The following is a 24035-nucleotide window of genomic DNA, read 5'->3' as shown; positions in this document are numbered from 1 at the left end:
AAAAGGCTGAGGCTACAGCTTATTGTACATAACCTTTGTACAAAACACATTTGACATAAACTCTAAAACTATTGCTGACATCCAACAAAAATATGTATTTTAACTGGAGGAGAATTATATCTTGTCTCTCTTTTGGTTGTCTGTATTTGCTGTTTAAACATGAAAATCTGCTCACTCTCGTTGTAAAAACATTTGGATACTTTTATGTAATATATAATTTTAAACTGTCTGTTTTGCACCATTACAATTGTTAAAGCCATTAAACAGCTGGTTGATTTATGGTAAGCAGTTGTATTTACAATCTCTTCTGACTGTTTTCACTGTCTCTTTTTAATAAGCAAAGCGCCAAGATATCACCAACTCATTAGTGAAGCTTACATCATAGTCACATCTGTCCAGTTCAAATACCATATGTTCCTGAAAGGTCAGTCATCAGTCACAACAGGGCCCTTAGAGCAGCTCATTCATCAGAGCGCCACTGATTCTAAAGCTGTAAATGCAATAAAAAAAAGGGGGTAATAGACAATCACATGTCTAGAGAAAGATAAGCCTTAATTTGAATGTATCCCTGTCAAGTATGATTAATTTGGTTATAGTAATAGTATAACAGCTTTGCAGAAAATGCGTCAGAGTCAGCTGTCATTCCCAGCTGCAATATGTCAATAAGGGGTGAATAATTTATATGTAATGTGGCTGGCTTTTACATTCAAGAATAATATGATTGAAATAAACCTGAGGCCTGCACTCTCCGTTAAGTCAAGCCCGGAGGCTATGAATCTCTTGGCCTGGGGGTATCAGACTTGCAAATTAACAGTTATTAAGTCATTTCTTAAAACATATGGGTATAGGAAACGCATGTTGTTTGTTTTTAATATCTTCTTTCTTATTTTGGATGTTGTGTCTTGTTTTGCTCTGTGTTGTTTTATGGCCATGTTTTATTTTTAAGGGTATTTTGCAACATTGTTTAGATAAGTACTGTTATTATTATATTTTATTATGGGACTCTGAGCTTTCAGTCGAGCCGCTTAAAGGGACCATTCACCCGTATATATAACTAAACGCTTGTATATGAAATTAGTAAAAGGCTATTATTAACTATGCTATATTATTATTACTAGTAGTAGTAGTAGTAGATGACTGTTTCTAGCCAACTTACTAAATTCAACAACCAGCCTTTATTCACATGTTTCGGGTGAACGGTCCCTTTAAGAGGCTCGGGCGAAAACTCAGGGGAGACAGCGAGCTCAATGGAGGCAGCGGCAGCTCGTAGAGGCACTTCCGGTGGCAATAGAAACTGCCACTGATATGCAAAGGCAACTGCCAACACAGTTCGGAGGCAGCTGCCACTTCTGCCCCCCCCTGTTTTGAGGGCAACTACTTCTTCTTTCTGTGCTCATGTGCACTGTACTTAAATACGGCTGAATTCCCAATTAAAAAAATCCTCTACTCAATATCCTGAGTTATTGGTTTTCATCTGAAAAATATGTTTTTGGGGGGTTTGTTTAGTCAAACTGTGATAAGATGTATTAAGCATTTTATGGGCCCATGCCATGTTCATTATTTTATAAGATGTCCCCGTGCCACACTTCAGACTCCTAACAACAACACAGAACAAATAACACAATAATATTCTTTGGGAAAGCCATTACAGTAGACAATGCTATAATTTACTTATTATGACCTGCATTTGCACAAATTACTCATAAATAACAAAATAAAGGCAATTAGTACCACATTGTGAATGTCTGTCATCAAAAGCAACATTTTGTAACTTTACAAGTGGTACTCTGTAACCTTGGTGGAGATGTACTTGAAATGAATGGTTAGCCAGGAAATTATAAATAACAGTTTGCTTCAGTATCATTATATTTAATTTATATTCATATTTGAACAGTCTGTATCAATATGGCTGGCCATGGGAGTCAAGTCAACGCAATAGGCAGCTTCCTCCAAAGATATGTGTACATAAGGCAGCTCCATTTAAACATTGTGACATCGAAGGCATCTCCATACACAGTGAGTCAACGAGCTGCCACTGTTTAAAAGAAAGCTGCCTCTACACAGCAGTGGCAGATTCGTTCGAAACCGGAAGAGCCTCTGCGTTCCACAGCTGCCACTGGGATCTGAGCCTGCCCTCCCCGAAACTCAGACTCCCACAATGCACCGGCGCATTCTTCGTCGTCAAACAAAAACGCGGAAACAAAAGAAATAATCAGTTTGTCAAAACAAATAAGCCTCGAGTCGCCTCGAAGTGAGCGCAGTAATAGCTGACAGCTGTCACAGTTCGCGCCGCAGCTGCCGCCAGACCGTCCCAGCGACCCGCCATGGCCCTGAAGAGAATACAGAAGGTGAGGCTGCTGTTTATCTGATGCGCTGAAAAGGTCGCCGCGACACGGAAACGTCGCCCCAGCCCGTTAGCCTCCCCGACCGCCTCGTAGCCTCGCTCCGCTAGCCCCAGCGTGCCTCGTCGTCGTCAACCCCCCTGCGTCTTTTCCCAGGACGGTTTTTCTAAAGGCTCCATCGCGATTCCGCCGCCCCTGGATTTCCCTCGTCGGTGAGCTTGGGGATTCGAGCCATTGGCGGTGACACGACATTAAAGCGCTTAAAGTCGATGTAGCTAACTTCCTGCTAAGGACGGCCTAGCAAGGCGAGCTGTGCGGTTTTTTTTTTCCTCTCTTTGAGTTGTAGCTGTGTTCCTGCGCCGTGCTCGATGTCTTCTCGGTGTCAGAGGTTGTTATTAAAGGTCGGTCAGCAACGTTAGTCCGCCGTAAATAAAGAGTTTAAAGTGTAAAGGCTTGTACATGTTCTGCGGAGGCTGTGAAACAATGAAGTTGTGTGTTTTTTTTTGTGTCTCCTTCCCCCACAGGAGTTGAATGACTTACAGAGAGATCCTCCGGCTTCGTGCTCAGCTGGGCCTGTAGGAGAGGACAGTACGTGACCGAAAATACAACACAAATGTTTAATTATGTGTGTTAATATTGTATAAAGATTCCCACTGACTCTCCCTTTACCCGTTTGGTTTCTTCTAGTGTTCCACTGGCAAGCCACCATCACAGGACCGGTGAGATTTTTCTCGATATGTTTTCTGGATATTTGTGGGTTTTTTTTTAAAGCTAAGCTGCTTCTGGATCTCTAGACAATAGTGTTTTTTTGTTGACTTTACAGTATTTTGTGTTGTGCGTGTGGGGGGAGCAGACACGCACACTGGCGCACTCTATCCCAGGGTTCCTCACTGCAGCCCATAGCATTATAGGGGACAAATACCATAATATCTTCATTTAAGCATCTTTTGTTTCCTCTCTACCTGGAGGTGGTTATTTTATCTCATTCAGGATCCATCCTTTTATTTAACAATTTTCTTTAATCCTCTTGTTTTTCAGAATGACAGCCCATATCATGGAGGAGTGTTCTTCCTCTCTGTCCATTTCCCCACTGACTATCCCTTTAAACCACCAAAGGTAGGCATATTTCTCTTTAACACAAAAATACACATTATGTAACTGGCAATTTTAAAGTGTCTGTTAGATGCAGGTTTGTCATTTAATTAAAATTAAATTCTTTTTTTCTCCCCAGATTTCCTTTACAACGAAAATCTATCACCCAAACATAAACAGCAATGGTAGCATCTGCCTTGACATCCTGAGGTCCCAGTGGTCACCTGCGCTGACAGTGTCAAAAGGTATCACAACCAGTAGAGACCATTACAGAGGCACGTAGTGTGATCTGGGTTGTACGATTCAATTTGATTTAATAAAGGTTTTACATTTTTCAACCAAATTTGAGTGAATAGGTGGGAGAGTGTCAAAGAATGTTTTTTAAATCACAACAGATAAGTGAGGCAGTGGAACCTGTTTGGTTGCACCATCCCTGTGCTGTAAAGCCATGATGCTCAGCTACTTGAAACACAGGATTTGTGAACACTTTGTTCTTGTGACATTTTTGAAGGTTTCAAGGACCTACACCAACAGTATTTTGATACGATTGGTGCTTGAAATCAAAGCTTTTCCTTTTATATTTATATTGGTTTGTGGAGATTGAGCGCATACATTTAAAAAGTCATGTTAACTCTTCTTTTTTTTTTTGTCCTTTTCCAGTTTTACTATCCATATGCTCTTTGCTATGTGACCCAAATCCAGATGATCCATTAGTCCCTGACATTGCACACACCTACAAATCGGACAGACCAAGGCAAGTATGGAAGCTGCCTGAAGATGTCAGCTTGTGGTGAAAACTTAAAAACACTCCCTCTATCTTTCAAGGTCCATTCTGATGTCCTTTTTTCTTTTGTAGGTACAACAAACTAGCCAGGGAATGGACCCATAAGTATGCAATGTGAAGGAACGTATCTCTGCAACAATGAAGCATCCCAGAACACCTCGTAATATGACAGTACTGTTCGAAATGCTCATCCACACTGGTTCTAGCTGAGGTGTTTTATACGCTTGAAGCACTTTCTCTACTCAGATTTTACTTGACTCAACTGTTTTTACTGTTTATTTTTCCCCTTAAATTGGCATTATTATTATTAGCAGTGGTGAGATACCCGGATTGTATTTTTCTTTTAAAATATTTACTGTATATTGTACAAACCTGTACTGAATTTATTTTGCATTGTTTTGCATTAAAAGCATTAATCGAAATTGGATTGCCTTTTGAGGGTTGTTGTTTTTTGTAAGACATTATATTTTTATTATATTTATATATGTATATCATAATATAGTTTCTGTCTGTGGCGTAAAAATGTGCGCATTGTAATTTAAAGAAATTAGGTGTTTATTATTCATATGACCACTAGGGGGGAGTCTTTACGTTTTACTTCCCAAGCCTTTTAACATAAGGCCCTTTTTGTCCTTGACAACTGAATTTTCATATTTGCATTACATCCAATCCAGGCCCATCTACCTAATGGTGATTGATTCATGTGGATAGTGTATATTACAGTGTCTTGCTTGGGTAATGAAAAGAGCTGTGCTGTCCATTGAAATCAAGCCAGGCATTATCCTCACCTCTGCTGGCTGCAGCACAATGACTGTACAGTTTTTCAACAATATTAACCCATCAGTAGAAAAACAGGATTGAGGACATTGCTGTGAACATTGTACTCAAGGACAAGTCGTGTTTCTCAAGTAGAAGTAAAATGATCTGTTATTTAATTCATATTCAAAGTCTCTATGGTCCTTGCACAGTAAACAATACTAAGTACAATACATTCTAATGAATAAACATTAAAACACAAGCAATATATTGAATAAAACACAGGCTAGTAAAACAGATAAGAGTGTGTACTCAGTTACATTTCATATGATAATATTGCACTGTTGGATGTTTTCGGTTAAATAAACTGAGTACAAATTACTGCATTGGAGAAGGGGTAAGATATTATATGGTAATTATAATGATATAAGATCCATTCATCCATTAACTGTACTGTTAACCTTTGAGGGTCGCAGGGGGATCTGGAGCCAGCTGACACTGGGCGAGAGGCAGAGACAGATACAAATCCACACAATCAAGAGTCTCTGATTGACCTCACCTCAATCTGCATGTCTGTGGCCTGTGGGAGGAAGCCGGGGGGGGAATTACCCAGAGAAAATCCACACAGACACAGGAAGAACATGTAAACTCCACACGGAGAGACTGGAATTCAAGTGAGGAACATTCTTGCTTTGAGGTGCCCAGCATGATGTAGGATACAGCTGTTTGATTGAAGAGCATCTTTAGTCTCTCTGGTGTACGTGGGGTGTGTGTATGTGGAGCTCTGCCCTCCAGCATCCACAGACCATGATGCTCCAGAGTCAACAGCAGCTTCATCTCTGCTGCAGCTGAGGATTTCTCACACAGGGAAAACCATTACTTCATGTGAGTTTAGGATTTAGACTTTAAATCTAGCAAAGAGAAATACTTGATGTACAAAACACTTCAGAGTGAAATTACAGATTAAAAAGAAGAAGACAGTAATGAGAGTAAATGTAACTCTACTTCCACAGTTTAGACAATGAGGAGCTTGTCTTAACTCATTGGGGTCTTAGGGAATTTTCTTGATTTGTACATGTCGTCTTAAATGTACCTTTTAGACGCACTGGCAAACAGCCCGATACCCATTTATATCAGTTTCATCAGGACAATCTCAGAGTTGACTATATCCTGGTGCTCAAATGTGACCTGGAGCAACACGTAAAGAGATAATGTGGCCCTAATAACGAAAATCTGACTTCAGAACTTTAAGAATTTCTTCAAAACTCTTCTGTAAAAACAGCAAATTTAGGTTTAAGTCACAAATGTCAAAGCTTAAGTTCTGTTGATGGTTTCTCTCAGAGTAAAATATCCAGTTATCAGGTTATTTCTATCTTTGATACCAGATTGTATAATGATGAGTCGTTTGGTCTTTTTAAATATGCAAGACGTGGCCTGAGAGGGAGCCCTGGTCCTGCAGCTCTATGGTTACTGCTCTGTAAAGAAGGGCCCCAGCTGCAGCTTCCAGTGAGACTCACACCTGACTAGTTTATTTGAACATGGAGATTAACAGTGATGGTGGCAAAATATCACCAACAACACGGCCCTGGCATGTTCTGGGATGAGAAAATATTATTGCGAACATGGAGAGGGACCAACAGACACAAGACGTGTAAATTCATCAGATGGAAAACCTCATTTAACGAGGTCATATAACACTGGGAACTGTCATCAGTCATTTCCTGGACACAGCGTGAGAAGAAGCCCAGAAGAACATGTCTACAAGGACCTGCAGACTTCACTGTGCTCACACACCTCTTGGTTATTTCTTACTTTACAAGAGCATCTTTGTTTTTCGGGGGGATTATGGCCTCTCTCTTTTTTGGTGTGTCTGTTTAACTTATCGCAGACTTGCTCCACATTGTTTTGGTTTCCCCTTCCTGTATTACTTCCTTTCAGCACTCTCAGGGTGTGTAGTGTTTCCTCTATTACCAATAAATGGGAAGCATGGGGTGTTACCAGCATCAGCCATGACATATATAGAAATATAACTGCATCTTCAGATCAGGCCTGCTCAGTTGTTCATGTTGTCTTTATTTATAATCTAGTGGTATGACATTGACTTGTAATGGGATTTCGAACTCATCATAATTGTGGTTTTGTTTGCTCTAATTGGCTATAACCCCTCATCGGTTTCCCATAAACGAGACATAAAAAGTCTTGCAGTGCACAAATTGGATCCAGTGAGTAAAGTTTTGGGACTTTCACAGGAACCCAGGGGGGAGGTAGTGGATGCTGGTTCTGGGAGGAGTCCTCCCTCCTTTTTTTTTGTTTTTTTCCTTCCCAGTAGGATGACACGTGAAACTTTGCTGAGGAGGTGCTGCTGGTTGGTGTGTTTGCAGCACTGAGCCGCGCGGAGCTCCGTTCACTTCGGGAGGGACTCAAACCCTCCAGACCCGTGTGGCTCCTGCCTATTTTTAGACCAATGGGGGGAAACGAAGGGGCTTGAGGAAAACTGCAGAGGAGAAAGGAAACGGGTCTCGACCGAGCTGCGATGAGCTCGCACAGCGCCGCGGAGTGACGAGGGAGAAAACTAAGAATCCAAAGTTTGTTTCTCTTTTTAACCGAAGCTCGACGCTTTTGGCTGCAGAGAGAACTGAACTTTGAATCAGTGGCCTCCGGAGCAGCAGCAGCGGCGCAGCACCAATGGCTGCCCAGTGCCCAGACACTCTAAGCGGATACTTGCAGCAGCAGCAGTCGGACCAGGGCTCCAACAGCGAGCGCAGCACCGACTCCCCTCTCCCCGGCTCCGAGGAGGACCTGAGCGGACCCCATCCGCTGCCCGACCCGGAGTGGACCGAGGAGAGGTTCCGGGTGGACCGTAAGAAGTTGGAGGTCATGTTATTAGGTAAAGAAAACACACGCACATGTGCTCGTTTATTGGAATACTCTGACTTTTTAATACGTTTTTAAACTTCCTGCCCACCTTTTATATATGTCCTCTGACCTTCCTTTGTTTGTGTTTCACACTTAAGACAACATTTAAACAACACTACAACTTCTACCAACCTCCATGTGTTGCATTAGTCGGGAGCGTGATCAGGAAACTTTAGGGTGTCACGTGCCTTATCTGGAACCAATCAATTAATCCAATTAACGCGAGTCAATTTAGGACTTCCAATTAGTGTCACCACCTTATACAAACAAAATAAATCCCCCATTTAAAAAAAAAATTCTGGGTTGACACTTTTATGATCGTCCAGGCTGACTGGAAGTTAACATTGGACATGAAGGTTGAGGAGGTCAAAGACATGAAAGCAGGTCAACCATCATTGAGTCGTGGTGTGTGCATGCAGAGGTAGTAGCGTGCCCCGACCACAAGCTGTCGCTGTGCAAACTCCCATGGCGCCCATTTGTTTGTAGACTAAACTGAAATTGACCTGAACTTGCAGCTCACTTACTTATCTGCAAAACAGTTTGCATGGAGACACAACTGATGCAACCGCCCCAGTGGACTCAAACAATAACAGAGAGTCAACATGATAAATAATCATACAAGTACATTAGCCACAGATTTAATTAGAAACATAAGTTTTCCCCTTCTTTCATTTATGCACTTTGCCTCAAAACTCTAAACCAGAAAGTTCCTTTGTGTTGCAGGCTACACGCGACTGCACATGTGGACTCTCTGTGCACGTGTTGCGTTGCTGCATGTTTTCTTTACGTGATTAAATTGATCTAGTGTGTGATCTGTAGCTCTGATGACGTGACGGTGAACAGTTAAACAAACGATGACAGGCTCATAAAGAGCCAAAGCCGGCCCCTGGAAACTCGGGAGGTGTCGGGCATTTATCACATGGAATGGAATATTGTTGTAGCGTTAGGTAAGTTGACTGGATTCCTTATTAAGTCCACCGGAAGACAACAAGCCAGAGCCGGGAAGCAGCCAAACATGACCTTATGAGAAACAGACATACTCGCCCTGTAGTTAAAACATAACATTAACTTAATCCACATTTCTGATGTGTATAGCTTTTAAAGACACAAACTTCATAATAACTGCTCGTTCGTAGTATATAAGTTTGTGACCAACTTTTGGAGCAATCCTCGGTGAGCAGCTGGTCCTGAAGTAAGTTTATCCTTTATGCTATACACACACAGACTCACACACACACATTTCCCCCTGAGAATGTCCCGGTTGCTGCCTTGCTCCTCAGTACATTCCTCAAAGCTCCATGTCATCCCAAACTCTTCCAGGAAAACAACTTAACCAGAGGCCGGCCCTAAATCTGAGTGTCCCGGACATGCCGCGTGCCACGTCACACTCGGGGCGTCTGAAAGTGCCTGTGCGTTGTGTTTAATCGATGTAGTTTACAGGATCCTTACAGTTTGTTAGTTTAATCTTGTATTTCTGCCAACATCCTGTTTCCCAACTGTTGCTTCGTGACATCATGGCGGACGCTGGTCGTCTTGTTGCTGCTGCTGAGATGCAGAACAGGATTTACCGCTGTGATCCACAATGTCCCGATTGTAGGTTCAGGTTTAAATACCACGTTATCTCCACTGTGAAACTGCTTTAACCTTTGACCTCAGGCCTTCGGGGAGAATCCAGGATGTCTGGTTGCATCACACGTTGCTTTGTTGTCTCTCGGTAGACTCGGTAGACGCAGGGCAGGCATCTGTTGACCTTTAGATTTGATGAATTAATAACCACAAACGGATAAGTTATGATCTGGATTTGTTTCGATTGAAAGAATCAGAGATTCTCCTAATTTTTTAAACTCGAATATTCTAAATAGAAAAATTGCCTTTTTGGTCTCATCCAGTTCAGCCAGGGCTGTATAACATCTGGCTGTGTTTTGATTGGATTTAATGTAGATTCAGACTCGGTACATCATGTTCAGACTATAATTGAATAATTTTATTGGAACTTCAGCATATTCTTACACAGTGTTTTATTGTCCGTGACGGTATCTCTGCCTTTTGTTTTGTCTTGGAAAATGAATTGTGCTTGATCCGACGGCAAAGAGTCACAGGTTAAATCAAACTACAATCACATCCCAAACAACATCAAGTTCACATGTTTTTGATAGATCCAGGTAATATGTCTGCAGGCGGTGAACTGTGCACCTAGTCCAGGAATATTACATATCATAGATGCTGTGACGGACACTTGGAACTATTCTAGTATGGCTAAATATTTATTTTAACACTTTTCTTCCGCACACATTCATTAGAGATTTTGGGTGAAAGATTTGTTTCTTTTGAAATACAGAATCTGATCCAATAAACACTTTAATCAATAAATTGCACAAATAATATCAAATGATTAATTAAATTTGAATTTTTTTAATTCACTATTACATTCACAATTGTCTGTTTTTAACATCAAAAATATGAATCTACTGATTAGTCACATTCATTTATATAGCACACGAACTGAACTGTAAGAAAAACAAGAGATTTGAATTAAACCAACAACAATAAAATGGCATTAAAAACAGGTAAATAAATTAAGATTTACACATTTGTCTTGAAGTTAGACTTGTGTGGTTGTGAGGATGACCTTGGTATCGGAACATTTTTTAAGGTGTTGTGGAACTAACCACGAAGGACTTTTTTAACAAAAGGTGTTCTGTATTTCACTGGTAACCAGTAATCTGCCCGTCAGGAGCAATATGGTCTCTTTTTAGTACCAGTTTAAAGTCTGGCAGCTGCATGTTGAATTTTCATTTGTAGATCAGAAAAAGCGGAATGGATTAATCCCCATTTACAAGGATTTATAGTAATCCAGCAGAGAGGTGATAAAAGCATGGACGACTGTTTCCAGGTCCTCCTGAGACAAAAACAGCTCTAATTTGGCTGCGGTTCAGAGCTGATAAAAACTGACCTTTACAACAGAGCTAACGTTTTAGTTTGAGAAACATGTCCAGGAACAAAATACGACCTAACAACATGGTGTAGATGGAGGCTGAAGCACAAGGGGGCTTAATATAATTATATCAGTTTTCATTTTGTCGTCACGATAATGAAAAAGGTTCTTCATTGAGTAGGTGCTGTCAGGTGTATCTGGTCGATGAAGGTGTGTGTCATCTGAATATAGTTTTTATTGAATATTGCATTTCTGGAACATAGTCAATGCATAGTGATAATAAAATTGCACAAGACACAGAAACAGCAGATGTCATTGTGTACCTGTGGAAGGTTATTCATTTGGGAGGAGGACTGGGGGAGACGACTCCTTTCTTAATATTTGAAATAAAAGATAGCTTGGAAATTGGCCTGTGTGATTATTATGGTCATTGAGATCCGGGCTCAAAGGCAAAATAAAGACAAATTATTAATTCAATCCTGTTGTGTATATCGCTCAGCATTTTGTTCACTGCCTGATTGATACGGCAGACAGACTGTTAAAGTGTTTGAGGTATTGCCAGAAGTATATCTAGTGCCATGGCATTAATAGCAATAATTTGGGCCGATAATTACAAATTGGAATATCTTTTCCTAATAAAAAGCCTAGCTGTACTCAGACGGGTGAAGGAAGTTGGTCATAGTGGGACGTAGGACTGGTGGGGAGGCATATAATCAGGGGTTGCATGAATTCTGCCGGGTAAAAATGGCCCAGAAGCTCACCGGGCTCATTAAAACCTGTTTGTGATTCACCAGCGTTTCCCCGCACTGAAGCGAAATCCCAGCGCACACTCTTTAACAAGCCATTATTTGACTCTGTCGTAGTTTAATTCCCCCGTTCGAGCTCAATTTGCATCAGGAGAAAACGGCAAATTATTAACTGCCGAGCAATTACAGATTTACTGTCTCTCTCACTGGCGCTCAGGTTTCTGTGCTGAGATCGGTAAATAGAGTGTAAAGTGACAACTAGATCTCACCCTGACAGCCATCTGGGTTTACTGTTGTACTGCTGGCACCCTGGAATAGAAGTCTCCGGTTAATGGCTTGGAGACCTTGACAGAGGCACGAAGGCTTGAAAGATCATTTTATGCGTTCAGGGAACAGTGTAAGAGAACTTTTGTGACCGTTTTATTTTTTTTAAACATTCATTATGAAGTTAAGAGACCAGGGACAAGTGTGGGAAAGAGGTAACATTTTCTCCAACCACGATAAATCTCAATTTAACATCTGCAAAAAATCGTTTTCCATGGATTTATTCAAGCGTACATTACCGATGTCTTCTAATACGATTGGGCCAGTTTGAAGAGCGCTTCCTGCTCAGACTGGTATTAATGGGAGTTCAGTGACTGTGCACAACGGCCTGGTGGAGCAAAGTGTGTGTGCGTAACAACATGTTTGCTGAGCAACGGCGACAAAAGCCTACAATTAGGCTACATTAGGCTGAGTGAATCATTTTCCTCATTGAGCTAATTTGTTGTGCTGCTCCTGAACCACAGACTATTATTGGGTGGCTTTGTCTCAGAATGGGGAAAAACGGTTGCATATGGCCGTGACTGGCAAATTACAAGGGTGTCCCAGGTATTTTCAATACGTAGTGATAAGTATAGTATTAGACCTGTTGTACTCTGGTTACTTATTCTTGGAGTTTTTCTGAATGAGCATGTTGGAAAAACTGCAATTTGAGTCAACAGACAGAAAAGTGAGACACATCGGAGGCCAGTGGAAACGCTTCCTCTGAGCGAGTAAACCATCCCTCCAGTGAAAATTGGACGATTACATTTTCAATATTTGTCTCCTCAATGTTTTCTCCGGCTTTTTCTATGCCCACATAATGAGGAGAGTATGTGTGAGGGCCTCATCCTCCTCTTCCTCCCGGGTGCTGAGTAAGACTCGCAGACAGGAAGGAGTGAGTGTCTTTTGGGGAATGTGCTGCAGGCTTCGCTCCCTCGTCCCGTCCCGTCCCCCCCCCCCTTTTTGTCTGTTCCCTCTCGAGCATTCAAACACTGCTCTGTTGTTCCAGCTTCCATCAGATCCACTACGGAGTCGTTGGACCTTCACGGGTCATTATTCCTACACTACAACACAATCCTTCCTCTAACCTCCGAACTCAAACCAAAGCAAAGCCAAAGCAAAAGTGATATTGAATCGACGGATTGTCGTGCTCGGCTTTGAAGCCAAAAAAGCGAAGCTACGGCTGCACAATTAAAAACAAACTGGTCGAAAGTATTTTTCGAGTTTCAGACATCGTGCTGTGTGTCATGTAACTTTGTTATATTTCGGTAATCTGAAATGACAGAGATGGTGAAGTAGGGGAATCTTACAGAGACCACCCTTTGGAAAAAAAAAAACGCATTAAGGAGTGGAAAACAATGGACAGAGCCAGCTTTCCAGAGGAAAATCCTTCTCATGTAAAGATCTGAAAATCCCTTATCCTCTCAGATGAGGTTATCATCTGTCATTGGGAGACATTGTGTTGTTTAAACTAGATTCGGAGTGGATTCTGTGTGTGGCAGCTGTGGCCGTACTAAAGCAGCTATTGGTTTTATTTTGGAGCCTCGGATCCACTTAAAGAGAAGTTGCTGCTGTCGGGAGAAAGAGACGCTTCCTATTCTGTAAAGTAGAGATGTGTTTATATCCAGATGCATTCACCTCGGTCAGTTATAGGTTCTGGACTTTAGTCTGATTGAACTTTGGCCTGGGAAATGGCAGTGACCTGCAGGGTACATTGTTAATTTTTGTCTAATGTCATTCGGAGTGAATACAGGGTGGTCATTTCATTTAATTAAGAGCAAGAACTAGAATATTGGGGGAAATAAGTGTTGGAATACAGATCATGTTCCGATATTGAGTTATTAGCCAGGTTCGCTCCAGCAGCTTTTTCCTCAATAGTATTGTATTGTATAAACTATATTCTTTACAAACCTGCTTATTTTTATTGAGTAGTGAAGACGTACGTAGCAATTCTTCATTAAAATGTCTGAAAAATGTCTCGACCCTATATCTGCTCTAGCTGTGGCTTTGCCCGTCTCCTCTTTAACTTCTGGGGTAAATGATGAACTGAAATCCAGCTGGGTTAGCCAGTCGGCTGCTCTTCCTTCCACAGTTAATGGATCGTGGTTATCCATTACCGTTTTCTTCTTAATGTAAATAAAATGTAAACATTCCCTCATCCGAGCACATCATTCGCACCCTGAGTATCGTCAGGTAGAATCCATCGATCATGGACCTGCTGCACGGCGTCATCAAACTAGGTCTTTGATTATTGTTTTATTGAGAAGAGCCCTAGCAGCTGAAGAATTATATTAATGTTTAGATAAGTTGAGTAAATGTAGAATCGGATCACACCAAGACATTTTAGAAAGAGTACAATTTCTCACCTCTGCATCTGTTGAGAAGTATTTTTGGTTTATCTCCAAAATGGCCACTTTTCCCAAAGCAGGAAAAATACTCTGGCATAAGCATTCGATTCCTTTAGTTTATCCAGAAATGTGTGGTTTTCACTTTACAGCAATATGTCTTCCTGCGCTCTAGAAAATAATTAATCATTTGTCTCTGCCAGTGAATCTGTTGAATGTTAAGTAGAATCATTTCAACGAGCACTATGTTGATAAAATCTTAGAAAGAACATTTTGCAGCATTTTAAAACGAATCCAAACTGTTTTCAAGGAAAGTGCAACATCAAAACAACCAGACTCCAATTTAGATGCTTCAGTTGATTTAATTACTCAATTCCACACTTCAGTCGGCTTTGCCCAGTTACCTCTCGCCACCCCCCCCCCCCCACCCCCCCTTCCCTCTCTTTCGTGCCGTTTATACAGAAACATGCTGATACAATTAAACAATTCTATTCAACTTTGCTTACGCGTTGAATTCCTTCATCCTGGGCATGATGAAGCTTTCAGGAGCTGTAATATAGTTCACCTTCAGTCCGTGGAAAAACCTGTAATTCATTACTCGAGAAAATAAAACCGGGAGTCCTATTTCAACGGTCCAAGTGGAGCTGGAGTGCTGTGACCCATTTCCCCGCTCCTGGAACTGTAAATGGGCTGAAATGAATACCTGTTTTTCTACATCCCTCAAAGCTCTTTCTCCTCAACTCTTTTCAAAGTGCAGATTTACATTCTGTCTGGTTTGTGGTTGCTATTTTAGAAAGGTTTCTTTGGGGGTGCAGCCCCGACTGATGCCGCACGCGTGCGCACTCCCGACACACACACACACACAAATACAGAAACGCATGCACGCCACCCAGCCACTAACCACTCCCCCCCCGAGAGCTTTCAGTGTTTATCCTTTGGAGAACCTCGGGTTTTGGTTTGTTGTTCTCACCCCTCATTCAACATCCAGCACAATCTGCCTTCTCTCCACTTGCCTTGATTGGAGAGAAAGCCTTTTTATAATGGTGCCTTTTAAATCTGCTCGCTGCTGCTGCACAGACAAATCTGAAATGTGAGGGATTTCTCAAGACTGCAATGTTGACGGTGCAGCTCTCGACCCGTGGAGTGAGACTGACTCCCTTCGCTCCATGGGGGGATCCAACACAGTAGATACCAGGCACAGGGAATGTACAGTGTTGTGTAATCACTTGGCAGCGTTCACACGAGGGAGATGAAGGAGGAGACGATAACCCAAACATCTGACCAGCGACGGCTTGATGTCTGGTTTCCTGGACTGTGTGCGATTCAACTGTGTGAACTCATAATGGATTTAGTGTTTATGGACGTGGTGGAAAAAAAACAAACAGTTAAGACCACGGAATATTTCTAATCACTTCTCCACTGTGTCATCCGCGTGACCCCGGGGTCAGTCAGTCCTAGTTTCCTCTGGCAGGCGTTCGTCTCTGTGAGCCAGAGAGCAACATCTGGCACTCGGGGATTGTATTTGATAGCACAGTTACTTGGCAACACTGCAGGAGTGGAGAAGGAGGCGCTCTTAAGTACTGAGGCGACTTCTGCTCGACACAGAAATACATTGACAGGTGTTTGATTTTATGGGAGATAAGTTCTTTACCAGAAGCTGTGAGGTTATATTCAAGTTATATTCTTCAGGATTTCAGTCCAGTGTCACCCGCAGTCACTGGTGGGAGCAGATTCAGTTTATTACTAGAGTGCACAAGCAGTGAACGCTGTTTTTCCCAGGAATGCAGCAAAAGAGACAGTTTTATCTGTTTTTTAGCGCAACCGTAAAAACTCCATCCATCCATTATCTATACCGCTTATCCTTTGGGGGGGCTGGAGGCATGTCCAGCTGATATTGAGCAAGAGGAGTGTTCACCCTGGACAGGTCTGCAGGATATGGCAGGGGCCGACACACAGAGACAAACAACCATACACGCTCATGTTCACACTCAAGCATGGGAAGTGTCCAATTAACACCAGTCTCCATCACTAGTCTTTGGATTGTGGGAGGAAGTAACCAGATAAAACACACAGACATGGCACGAACATGCAGACTTAAGAACCTCCGTGCTCTGAGGCTGTAGTGCTAAACCTGCAGAAATAACTGCAGTTGTGATCCGATTTTTTTTTTTTTTTTTGCACAGTTAAACATCGTTCACAGTGAGACTGGATTACATTCTGTATCCCTGGATTTCCTTGTCCATTGGTTGGCAATTTGAATCTGAGGAAAATGACTGACTCTGCCACAATCAATAAAAAGCTACTATATAGAAGGTAATACAGAACAGAATATATAAAAACATCAAATGCTTGTGTATAATTACAAAATATAGTAAAATGTATTTGGTTTTCTATAGTGTAAAGGGGCAGTAAAATATCATTTGTTAGGAATCCTGCCGTCACTTTCGCTCAGAAATCATCCGTGTTAAGTGAATCTTGAGAAACAACCATTATACAAAACATCTCACATAATAAATAAATAGCATAACAACAGTTCTGTTTCAAAAGCAGGATTTGTAGTAGGAGGAAAATCACAATGTATATAGCCTCCAGTTTTTCTTACAACAAAGTTAAAGAAGTCGGTGTTGAAAGCTCAACATGCTTCTCTGGCAGTGTTGATCTGAAAGGGCACATAAGGCAGACAGCTGCCCCTGCTGTATATGTGTCCTGGTCCAATCCTTACTTGGTGATTAGCTGCCAACAGTTGAAGTGTTTCTCAAGATGCCAACTTGCCCAAAGTTTTCCAGAGCAGCTCACAGCGAGACGGAAGTTCATAACATATCATTTCATTTCACATCTCTGCAAGAACTCAGCGTCAGATCTGGATTGACATGCTTGTTGCCTTGTGATAAAGCTCCTGGATTTGTCGGATTTAAAAACTTTTAGGAAAATCCTCAATTGAACTTCTGGGCAATTTACTATCTCATGAAACTGTACATATCAATATGGCAAAGTACTATTACAAAACTCTCAACAGAACTTAAACCAATTCACCTGTTCTCCCTGAATCAGTAAGTATAATAGTAATGAGTATAACTATAAATTGATTCTAATTCAGCTTTTAAGCCAAATTGATTGTCTAACTTTTACTTTTGACATCATCATCACTGGAATTTTCATTGTAATTTCAATAAAGGTTATTTCAATATCAGGTTTTATCAGAATCCGAAGGTATTTATTGCCAAATAGGTTTACACCTACCTGGAATTTGCTCTGGTTATTGGTGCAAACAATGAACATAAAAACACAATAAATACAACACACATAAGAAAAACAATAAAAAACAATATATATATATATATATATATATATATATATATATAAAATAAAAATATACAAAAGATAGAAAAAGTAAAGTAAAATGCCAAATTGCCAAGTAGGTTTACATATACAAGGAATTTGCTGTGGTGTGTTTGGCCAAGTGGGCATCTGTGGCACCATCTTAGCTTTTATTCAAGGAAATTGAGTTTAAAAAAAAAAGGGATATTTTGCAGATTCATTTAGAAACTTTGTTATGAAATGGTGCAAAGTAAAAAAAACCTTTGTAATCCAGGTTGAAAAATGATGCTGTCTTACTCGGGCCGGCTGCCGATCCAGTGACACTACACAGAGCACTGATCACGGTCTCTTACCTAATGAGCTTGTTGCAACACATGTGTTTTCATGTTTTGCTTGCGGCTCCCTGAGGCTTCCATGTTGAATCAGCTGTGAGCTGCTGCCTGCACTGGAGGGAGGGACGTCGGAGAGCTGGTGCCCACCCGCTCTTTGAGGATATCTAAGGGAAATGTCCTTTTTTTTCTTCAATGTACTAGTAGATGTCATCTTTGTGTGTGTGTGTAAGGGGTGGGTCAAAAGTCTGGCTTTAATACTAATCTGTCTCCCTTCAGAGGACTGACATGTCCACCGTTTCCTAGATTAAGGTTGTCATTTGTTATGAAATCCTATCCAGGGGGAAATAGACTTGAAATGCCTGCGTAGACGTTTTTCGGTGAAATGTCCAATGTCTCACCTTAAGTCCTCGTGTGGTTTTTGCCAGTACAGAGGCTTTTGTCTGAGCAGCCCTGCAGTTTGGAGATTTAGCTGGTGCCTCGGGGCTCTTTTGCTTTTTGTAATCTAAATCCTCCCGTCTTCGTCGAGGTCCTTCGACGTGAAAGATTTGACTCAATAATTCTGGGACAGCACGAAACTCTCGGCAGCCAGGTGCACAGACTTTCATTATTTAATCGTTTTTTTGAATGACTGATATAACTTGTTAAAAAATAAGTGGATATTGGTTTACATGTGAGCTATGAGGTATTTTCCCTTGTGTTATTATAAAAGTCATTGTGGATTTGCCAATTCTAATTTGGCTTTTGTTAAACCGCGCCTCACTCTCAAGCGTTCCATTGTACCTGGTGAAGTGTAGAAACTCAAACACGCTGATAGTGAATACATCCGTATCAAAAATGTCCTTATTGGATTTATTTCGATTTAAACTTCTATTGTTTGTTTGATTGTTGTGTGTGGATTGAAGCCAGGGCTGCAGAAATCTGCGCTATTTACATTCCTCCAGTGTCAAAACAGCGGAATCTCCCAGAAAGTCAAGTCCCTCTGCAAAATAATGGATACCAGACCCAGTCACATCGGCCAACATCCAGTCCTCTATGCTTTTCCACTGGAACGTCTCTCACTCTTATTTTAATACTGAAAATTAAAGGATCTCATTAACTGTATTCATTTGATTAATAGATATATGTTCCATGTTTAAAAAATAAAAAAGAGGAGAGAATTGATTGCGACACGTGATCAAAGCTCAGGGGTCTTGTGTCGTGGTTCAGCTGTGATGCCTTTACAATCTGCTGCGCTGGGAGGGAGGAGCGCTGCCGTGTCCTCGTGTAACCTGCTTGAAAAGAACAACACCATCGGACCATTCGAGAGCTCGTGAAACAAATGAAGCGAATCCGCTTTGATGCAACTCAAAGCTACTAAGCTCTGAAAAACGTACTTTAACCGAGGAGTATTCTCTTCAACTCCTCGTCCAATCATTCCATCGATTTGACTTATGGAAGGCCTATAATTTACACCCGGGCTTTTTGGTTGGCAGACAAAGAAGTTGGGTTTCTGGGCTATTTAAGTAATGAGGCATGAGCTATGCGTTCTTGTGGTTAAATGCCTGTCAATACTTTGAGGAAGGGGGCTGAGACAAATGTAAAAGATCTCCCCGCTTTGCTTCTCCTCCTTCTGATCTTATGTCGTTGGCAAGTACGATCCACAAGTAAACAGAGACGTCTTGTAGAAGAGAACGTCAATTTGTTGACCGCCGTATTTGACTTTGGTGTTTTCCGGCATTGAAAAGTTTGCCAGTCAGCAGCCATCTCCATAGTGCTGTGTCAGCGCTGGAGAACGGCTTGGCTGCACCCAGTATCCTTCTGCTTTAGGAAGGGGAAAAAAAACACACAATCTGGCCTGTGTGTTTCTTTTTTTAATCACAGTCGTCTTAGGTGGCATGGATCCAGGGACTACTGCTGCAAAGTAGCGACAATCCCTTTTTAAAAATGACTCGGAAATGCCTCAAAAGCGGAATGTTGCGTGACGGCGAGTTTCACGTGTGCGCTGAGAACTTCCTGTAGCAGAGGTGATGTTGAAAATGGAAACAAGCTGGAGGTGGAAGGGGAGCAGAATGATTCCTGAAAAAAGAGGCCCAATGGGTGAGTCCAACTAGTCAGCAGCTGAAATCTGAGTGCACCCTTAAATCTCACAGTAACTTTAACGGCAGTGATCAAGAAGTGTATTCAACGTGCAGTTTTAATGACCTAGAGCAGTGTTGAAGTCGGCGTTTAAACGGATTAGAGTGGCTTCTTGAACTTTTAGCACTCCACTTAATGATTGCAGCATTACCATCATTACCCACAAATAACTCCACCACTGACAGTTTGGGTGGAGAGTCAGTTGTGTTACGCTAGTCAGGATTAATGCAGCCCCGAGCAGCAAGCAATCAATCCAACTGACACTAATTTAAGTGGCATCACTTGTGGCAACTCATCAGACTTGGAACAGCTTCCTCTAGAGAAGTTTTTTTAACAACTTTCTTTCTTTCTACGCAGTAGTTGTCCCCAAGATCTTTTAAACAGACTTTCAAATGTTAGGTTCCTCTTTGAAGTTTGACAATCTACACAACCGGTGTAGCTCTGATTTTCTGGCCCTCGCACTGGATGACAACATCATCATTGTTAACACCACTCAAATCAATGAGCACAACATTAAAACTTTCTATTCAGAGGTCATGAACCGAGCGTAGTACTTCGGGTAATGAGCTTTATCTGCTTTCTAAGAAGCTCTAGTAGCTGCAAAAGCCTTAAGCAGCCATTTCCTTTAAGAGCAGATTCAAGTTAAAACAGTAATTTGTGTGTTTTTAGGAATTTGTTTGTTTTCCTTATTGCAGATTTAGATGTTTATATCTCCGAGCTCATTGGACGCCTCCTGCTGCTCCTCTCCTATCTCCACACTGAGTTTTCCCATGATCAGTTTACACAACACACATGTTCCAATAGGATGTTTTGCTCTCCGCACATGGCTCATATTTTCACTAATGTTCCGATTCCTTTCAGCTCCCTGCGCTCACATGCCACAGATTAGGCTGCATTGATTGTCTCCGTCTTCGGTTGCTGTGAGGTTAATAACCAAACACACTGTATAAGTTAGTTGTCGTTATTTGTGTCTCTAAATCATGTTGTGGCCTCGTTTGACCTCCGTGTTTGACTCTGACAAGAGTTTTTTTACTTGCAAAGTTTTATAGTTTGTGTTCTGTTTTAATTAATCTGTTGTAATATATTGTTGATTTTGTGTTTTGGAGAAGGTGAGACTGGATTACAGATGTTCCTGATACAGATTCTGAAACCTGGACTTTGCATATCAGGTCAATATGGAGAACTGATCCAGAACCTGTGTGTAATGATTGCTATCATTGTTTAATGTGCTGTTACTAGAGTTGTTATTGGCACCACCCCTGAAACTCAGGTCTTGCTCCCAGTACACATGGCCATTTTACTTGTGGAACATTCCACAGGGAAATCTTTGCCAAATTGCTGACATTTTATTCAGTTCTGGTTAATGTTGCTCTCCTGCACATCACTTACTCTTCTTCACAGCTCTAATAGAAGTACTTGCCAGTGGCAATAAAGTGCAACTGCAGATTTGGTGTGACGAAGAAGTGATTTCTGGGAAAAGAAAATGGCTGTTTTATCTGGCTGAAACCAATTCACTGTTTATCAGACCGGTGCGTAGATTTGCATACTCGTCGATGTCCAACCCAAAATCTTTGGCAGTATTGGAGGTGTGTTGGATCCTGGTATTGGAACATGTCTCAGCTGCATGTACGGAAACTCGTTGTCATGAATTAATACTATGAAAATCATATTCCATTCGGCACAGTTCGGTTGAGGAATAAAAAGTGTTATCGAACTTGTGTTAAAATGAGCAGTTGGTGGTGTTTGGTGTGTGTAATACTTGATCTGACTGTCGCACTGCCCTGCTGTAGCTACACACCTTGTGTCACTGACACCATCTACACAACTCAGACTAATCAGATGGTCTTCATCTTGTATTCCTTCTTCACGCATGCAACGTATTATTCAAAGAGAAAACATCTGTTACACATCCATGACAGTTCTAGTTGAACATTTAAGCAATACACAATGATCAAAGGAGTTTAGCATCATTACCAAGGAGAATGTCCTCATGCAAATTGCTTATAAGTGGCAAATTTAATTAGTTTGCCAAGTACCCGGTTGCATTAATTTGCCACTGAGACTTTACTTTACCTTTGGGATCTATTATTGGTTATTTAATGAAAGACTAGAAACCACAGAGAAAAACAGCCACTGACCTGCTTCTACTAAACTGTCTCAGTAGACGAGTGAGGAGGGGGGAGAGAGAGAGACAGGCTGTTAGATGTTACTGCTCGTCTTTTTTTGTTTGTCTTAGTTCTTACAGGAAACGTTTCCAGTAACTGGGTCTTTCATAATCTTGGATAACTGCAGGCCACCTAGGAACTGAGAGCTCCTGTCACAGCTGTTCCTCACGAAACTAAACAGTGCCCGAGCCGATAATATTTCCTCTCAGTGTTGGTTAATCTGAGTCCTTGTTTAAATAAGTTATCTTGTAAATTTCACAAATGATGGCAAGTCCTCCGCTAATTCCCTCAGCTCTGGACTCCCAGTATTGAGTGTGGGAAGCTGCGATCAAGTTTGTTTTTATATTTTATTTACACATTACAACCAATAAACTGTCATATTCGTCAAAAAGAATTGTCTGGAATAACAAAGTGGAATTGTACTATAGTAGACTTGTTTCAGTGATGGTCCTAACTCCTCTCTGAGACATGTGTCAGTGTTGTTTGGCGAGCCGCACGTCATTTCCACTGTCTTCATCATTCTCTGCCTGATCTGTCATCAGATTATCCACAGGCTGCGTCACTGCGAGCATCAGCCACTTGGTAACACTGCTGTGACTTTAAACAAATCCTGGCGGCTCTGGAAGCTGCACAACAAGTGTCAGAACTTCTTTTCGCAACTTGATTTCATCATCTGTGACGGTTTCCATCTGTGGATGTTGCTCGCTTTGTAGATTTCTGTCACTGAAACTGTTTCCAGAGGAGGTGGTGTATTAAAGACATGGGCCTGCAGTAATTGGATGTGTCACAGGTTTACTTTGTGGGTAAAAACACGGAGTTGGACATTGTCCTGTTTAAATTGAGGCTATGCAGATTAAGCGGGATAAGAATGACTGAAGGGTGATAGTTGGTGGTTGGAATATTTCTTTCATTTCTTTGACTGCTTTGAGAAAACAGATTTCAGAATCCTGTTGAACTATCGTGTTTCTCTGCGTTGGACGTCAGTCTCTAGACTACGTCTTTCTTGAATTTCCTTCAAATCGTTATTTATCAGCTGAGCTGAGCAGTTTACGTACACAAATTGCTGTTTCAGCCACGTCAGGCCACTCCCCATGTGTTCGTAAACCGCAGCCTGTTGACTGTGCAGCCTGCATAAGTACACGTGTTCAATTCTCCCGATAACTCCAGCAGAAATGGTTGGAAATGAAACTGCTCAGTGATGGTTTTCATTTTCCGTGTTTCTCCTTTGAAATGTCGTGTTGGCAATAATAACAATGTTTTTGACACCCAAGTTAAAAATGGTGATCGTCCTTCAGAGCTGCCATTATATATTCTTTCTAAGGGCAAGGGTGTATACATAAAAATGTATTTTGCATAAAATAGTATCTATAGAATATAAGTCTCCATTAAAACCCATTCTTACAGCCATGACATGTTCAGTCTGAAGGAGAAAACACCATCATATATCATCATCCATCTTATAATTCCAGAAATCAGTCTGTATGCATTTGGCTCATATCTTCAGAACTGTTGGCTTCACACTTGCCACATGTATCGATAAGTGCAGAAGGAAGTGTAGTGTTGGATTTGGTCCGATTTGTACATACGAATATTTGTGTCTTGTATATAATTGATGACCAATGCTCTGGACTCATTTGTATGTAATTGACATTGTTCATCATAACAGGGCGCTCACAACAATTGAAATGACTACGTACTTATTCATTTTCTGCCCTTCACAGTTTCCTAAAGCCAAAGGTGACATTTTCAGGTTGTATGGAAAAACAATCTAAACAATAGCAAACTATAAAGATACTGAATTAATTGTATAAAAAGTGGATTGATTAGTTGGATAAAATCAAAACAGTCTCTGATGAACGTTCAGTCGACCCACTGACGGATCAATC

The 24035-nt window shown here is 41.3% G+C and overlaps 2 protein-coding genes across 3 annotated transcripts in view; both read left to right on the top strand.

Annotated features, from left to right (window-relative positions):
* The first annotated feature begins 2165 nt into the window (after positions 1 to 2165).
* On the top strand, positions 2166 to 4643 carry LOC128453713 (ubiquitin-conjugating enzyme E2 D4). 2 transcript variants are annotated; one of them, XM_053436762.1, is made up of 7 exons: positions 2166 to 2348; positions 2867 to 2930; positions 3030 to 3061; positions 3381 to 3458; positions 3574 to 3679; positions 4095 to 4188; positions 4291 to 4643. In XM_053436762.1, the coding sequence occupies exons 1-7, from the start codon at positions 2325 to 2327 to the stop codon at positions 4334 to 4336; spliced, it is 444 nt and encodes a 147-aa protein (XP_053292737.1). In that variant the 5' UTR covers positions 2166 to 2324; the 3' UTR covers positions 4337 to 4643. The 2 variants fall into 2 exon arrangements, with proteins under 2 accessions (XP_053292737.1, XP_053292736.1); XM_053436761.1 differs by lacking the exon at positions 2166 to 2348 and adding an exon at positions 2452 to 2743.
* Positions 4644 to 7305: 2662 nt separating this feature from the next.
* LOC128453601 (protein bicaudal C homolog 1) overlaps positions 7306 to 24035 on the top strand; it is a 59571-nt gene continuing 42841 nt past the window's right edge. The window contains exon 1 of the mRNA XM_053436583.1: positions 7306 to 7861. Coding sequence (XP_053292558.1) covers positions 7660 to 7861 — 202 coding nt within the window. The 5' untranslated portion in view covers positions 7306 to 7659. The remainder of the gene's footprint in view (positions 7862 to 24035) is intronic.

Source organism: Pleuronectes platessa, chromosome 12 (assembly GCF_947347685.1).
Source record: "Pleuronectes platessa chromosome 12, fPlePla1.1, whole genome shotgun sequence".
NCBI lineage: Eukaryota > Metazoa > Chordata > Actinopteri > Pleuronectiformes > Pleuronectidae > Pleuronectes > Pleuronectes platessa.
Note: the sequence above shows the minus strand (reverse complement) of the source record. Positions and strands in the feature narration are given on the sequence as shown.

What these genes read in the sequence shown, in the direction of transcription:
- LOC128453713 (XM_053436761.1), top strand. Translation starts at nt 2,711, where the DNA reads ATGTCTTCTCGGTGTCAGAGGTTGTTATTAAAG. An exon ending in AAGCCACCATCACAGGACCG is followed by an intron (nt 3,062 to 3,380) that starts GTGAGATTTTTC and finishes CTTGTTTTTCAG; the next exon opens with AATGACAGCCCATATCATGG. An exon ending in TGCGCTGACAGTGTCAAAAG is followed by an intron (nt 3,680 to 4,094) that starts GTATCACAACCA and finishes GTCCTTTTCCAG; the next exon opens with TTTTACTATCCATATGCTCT.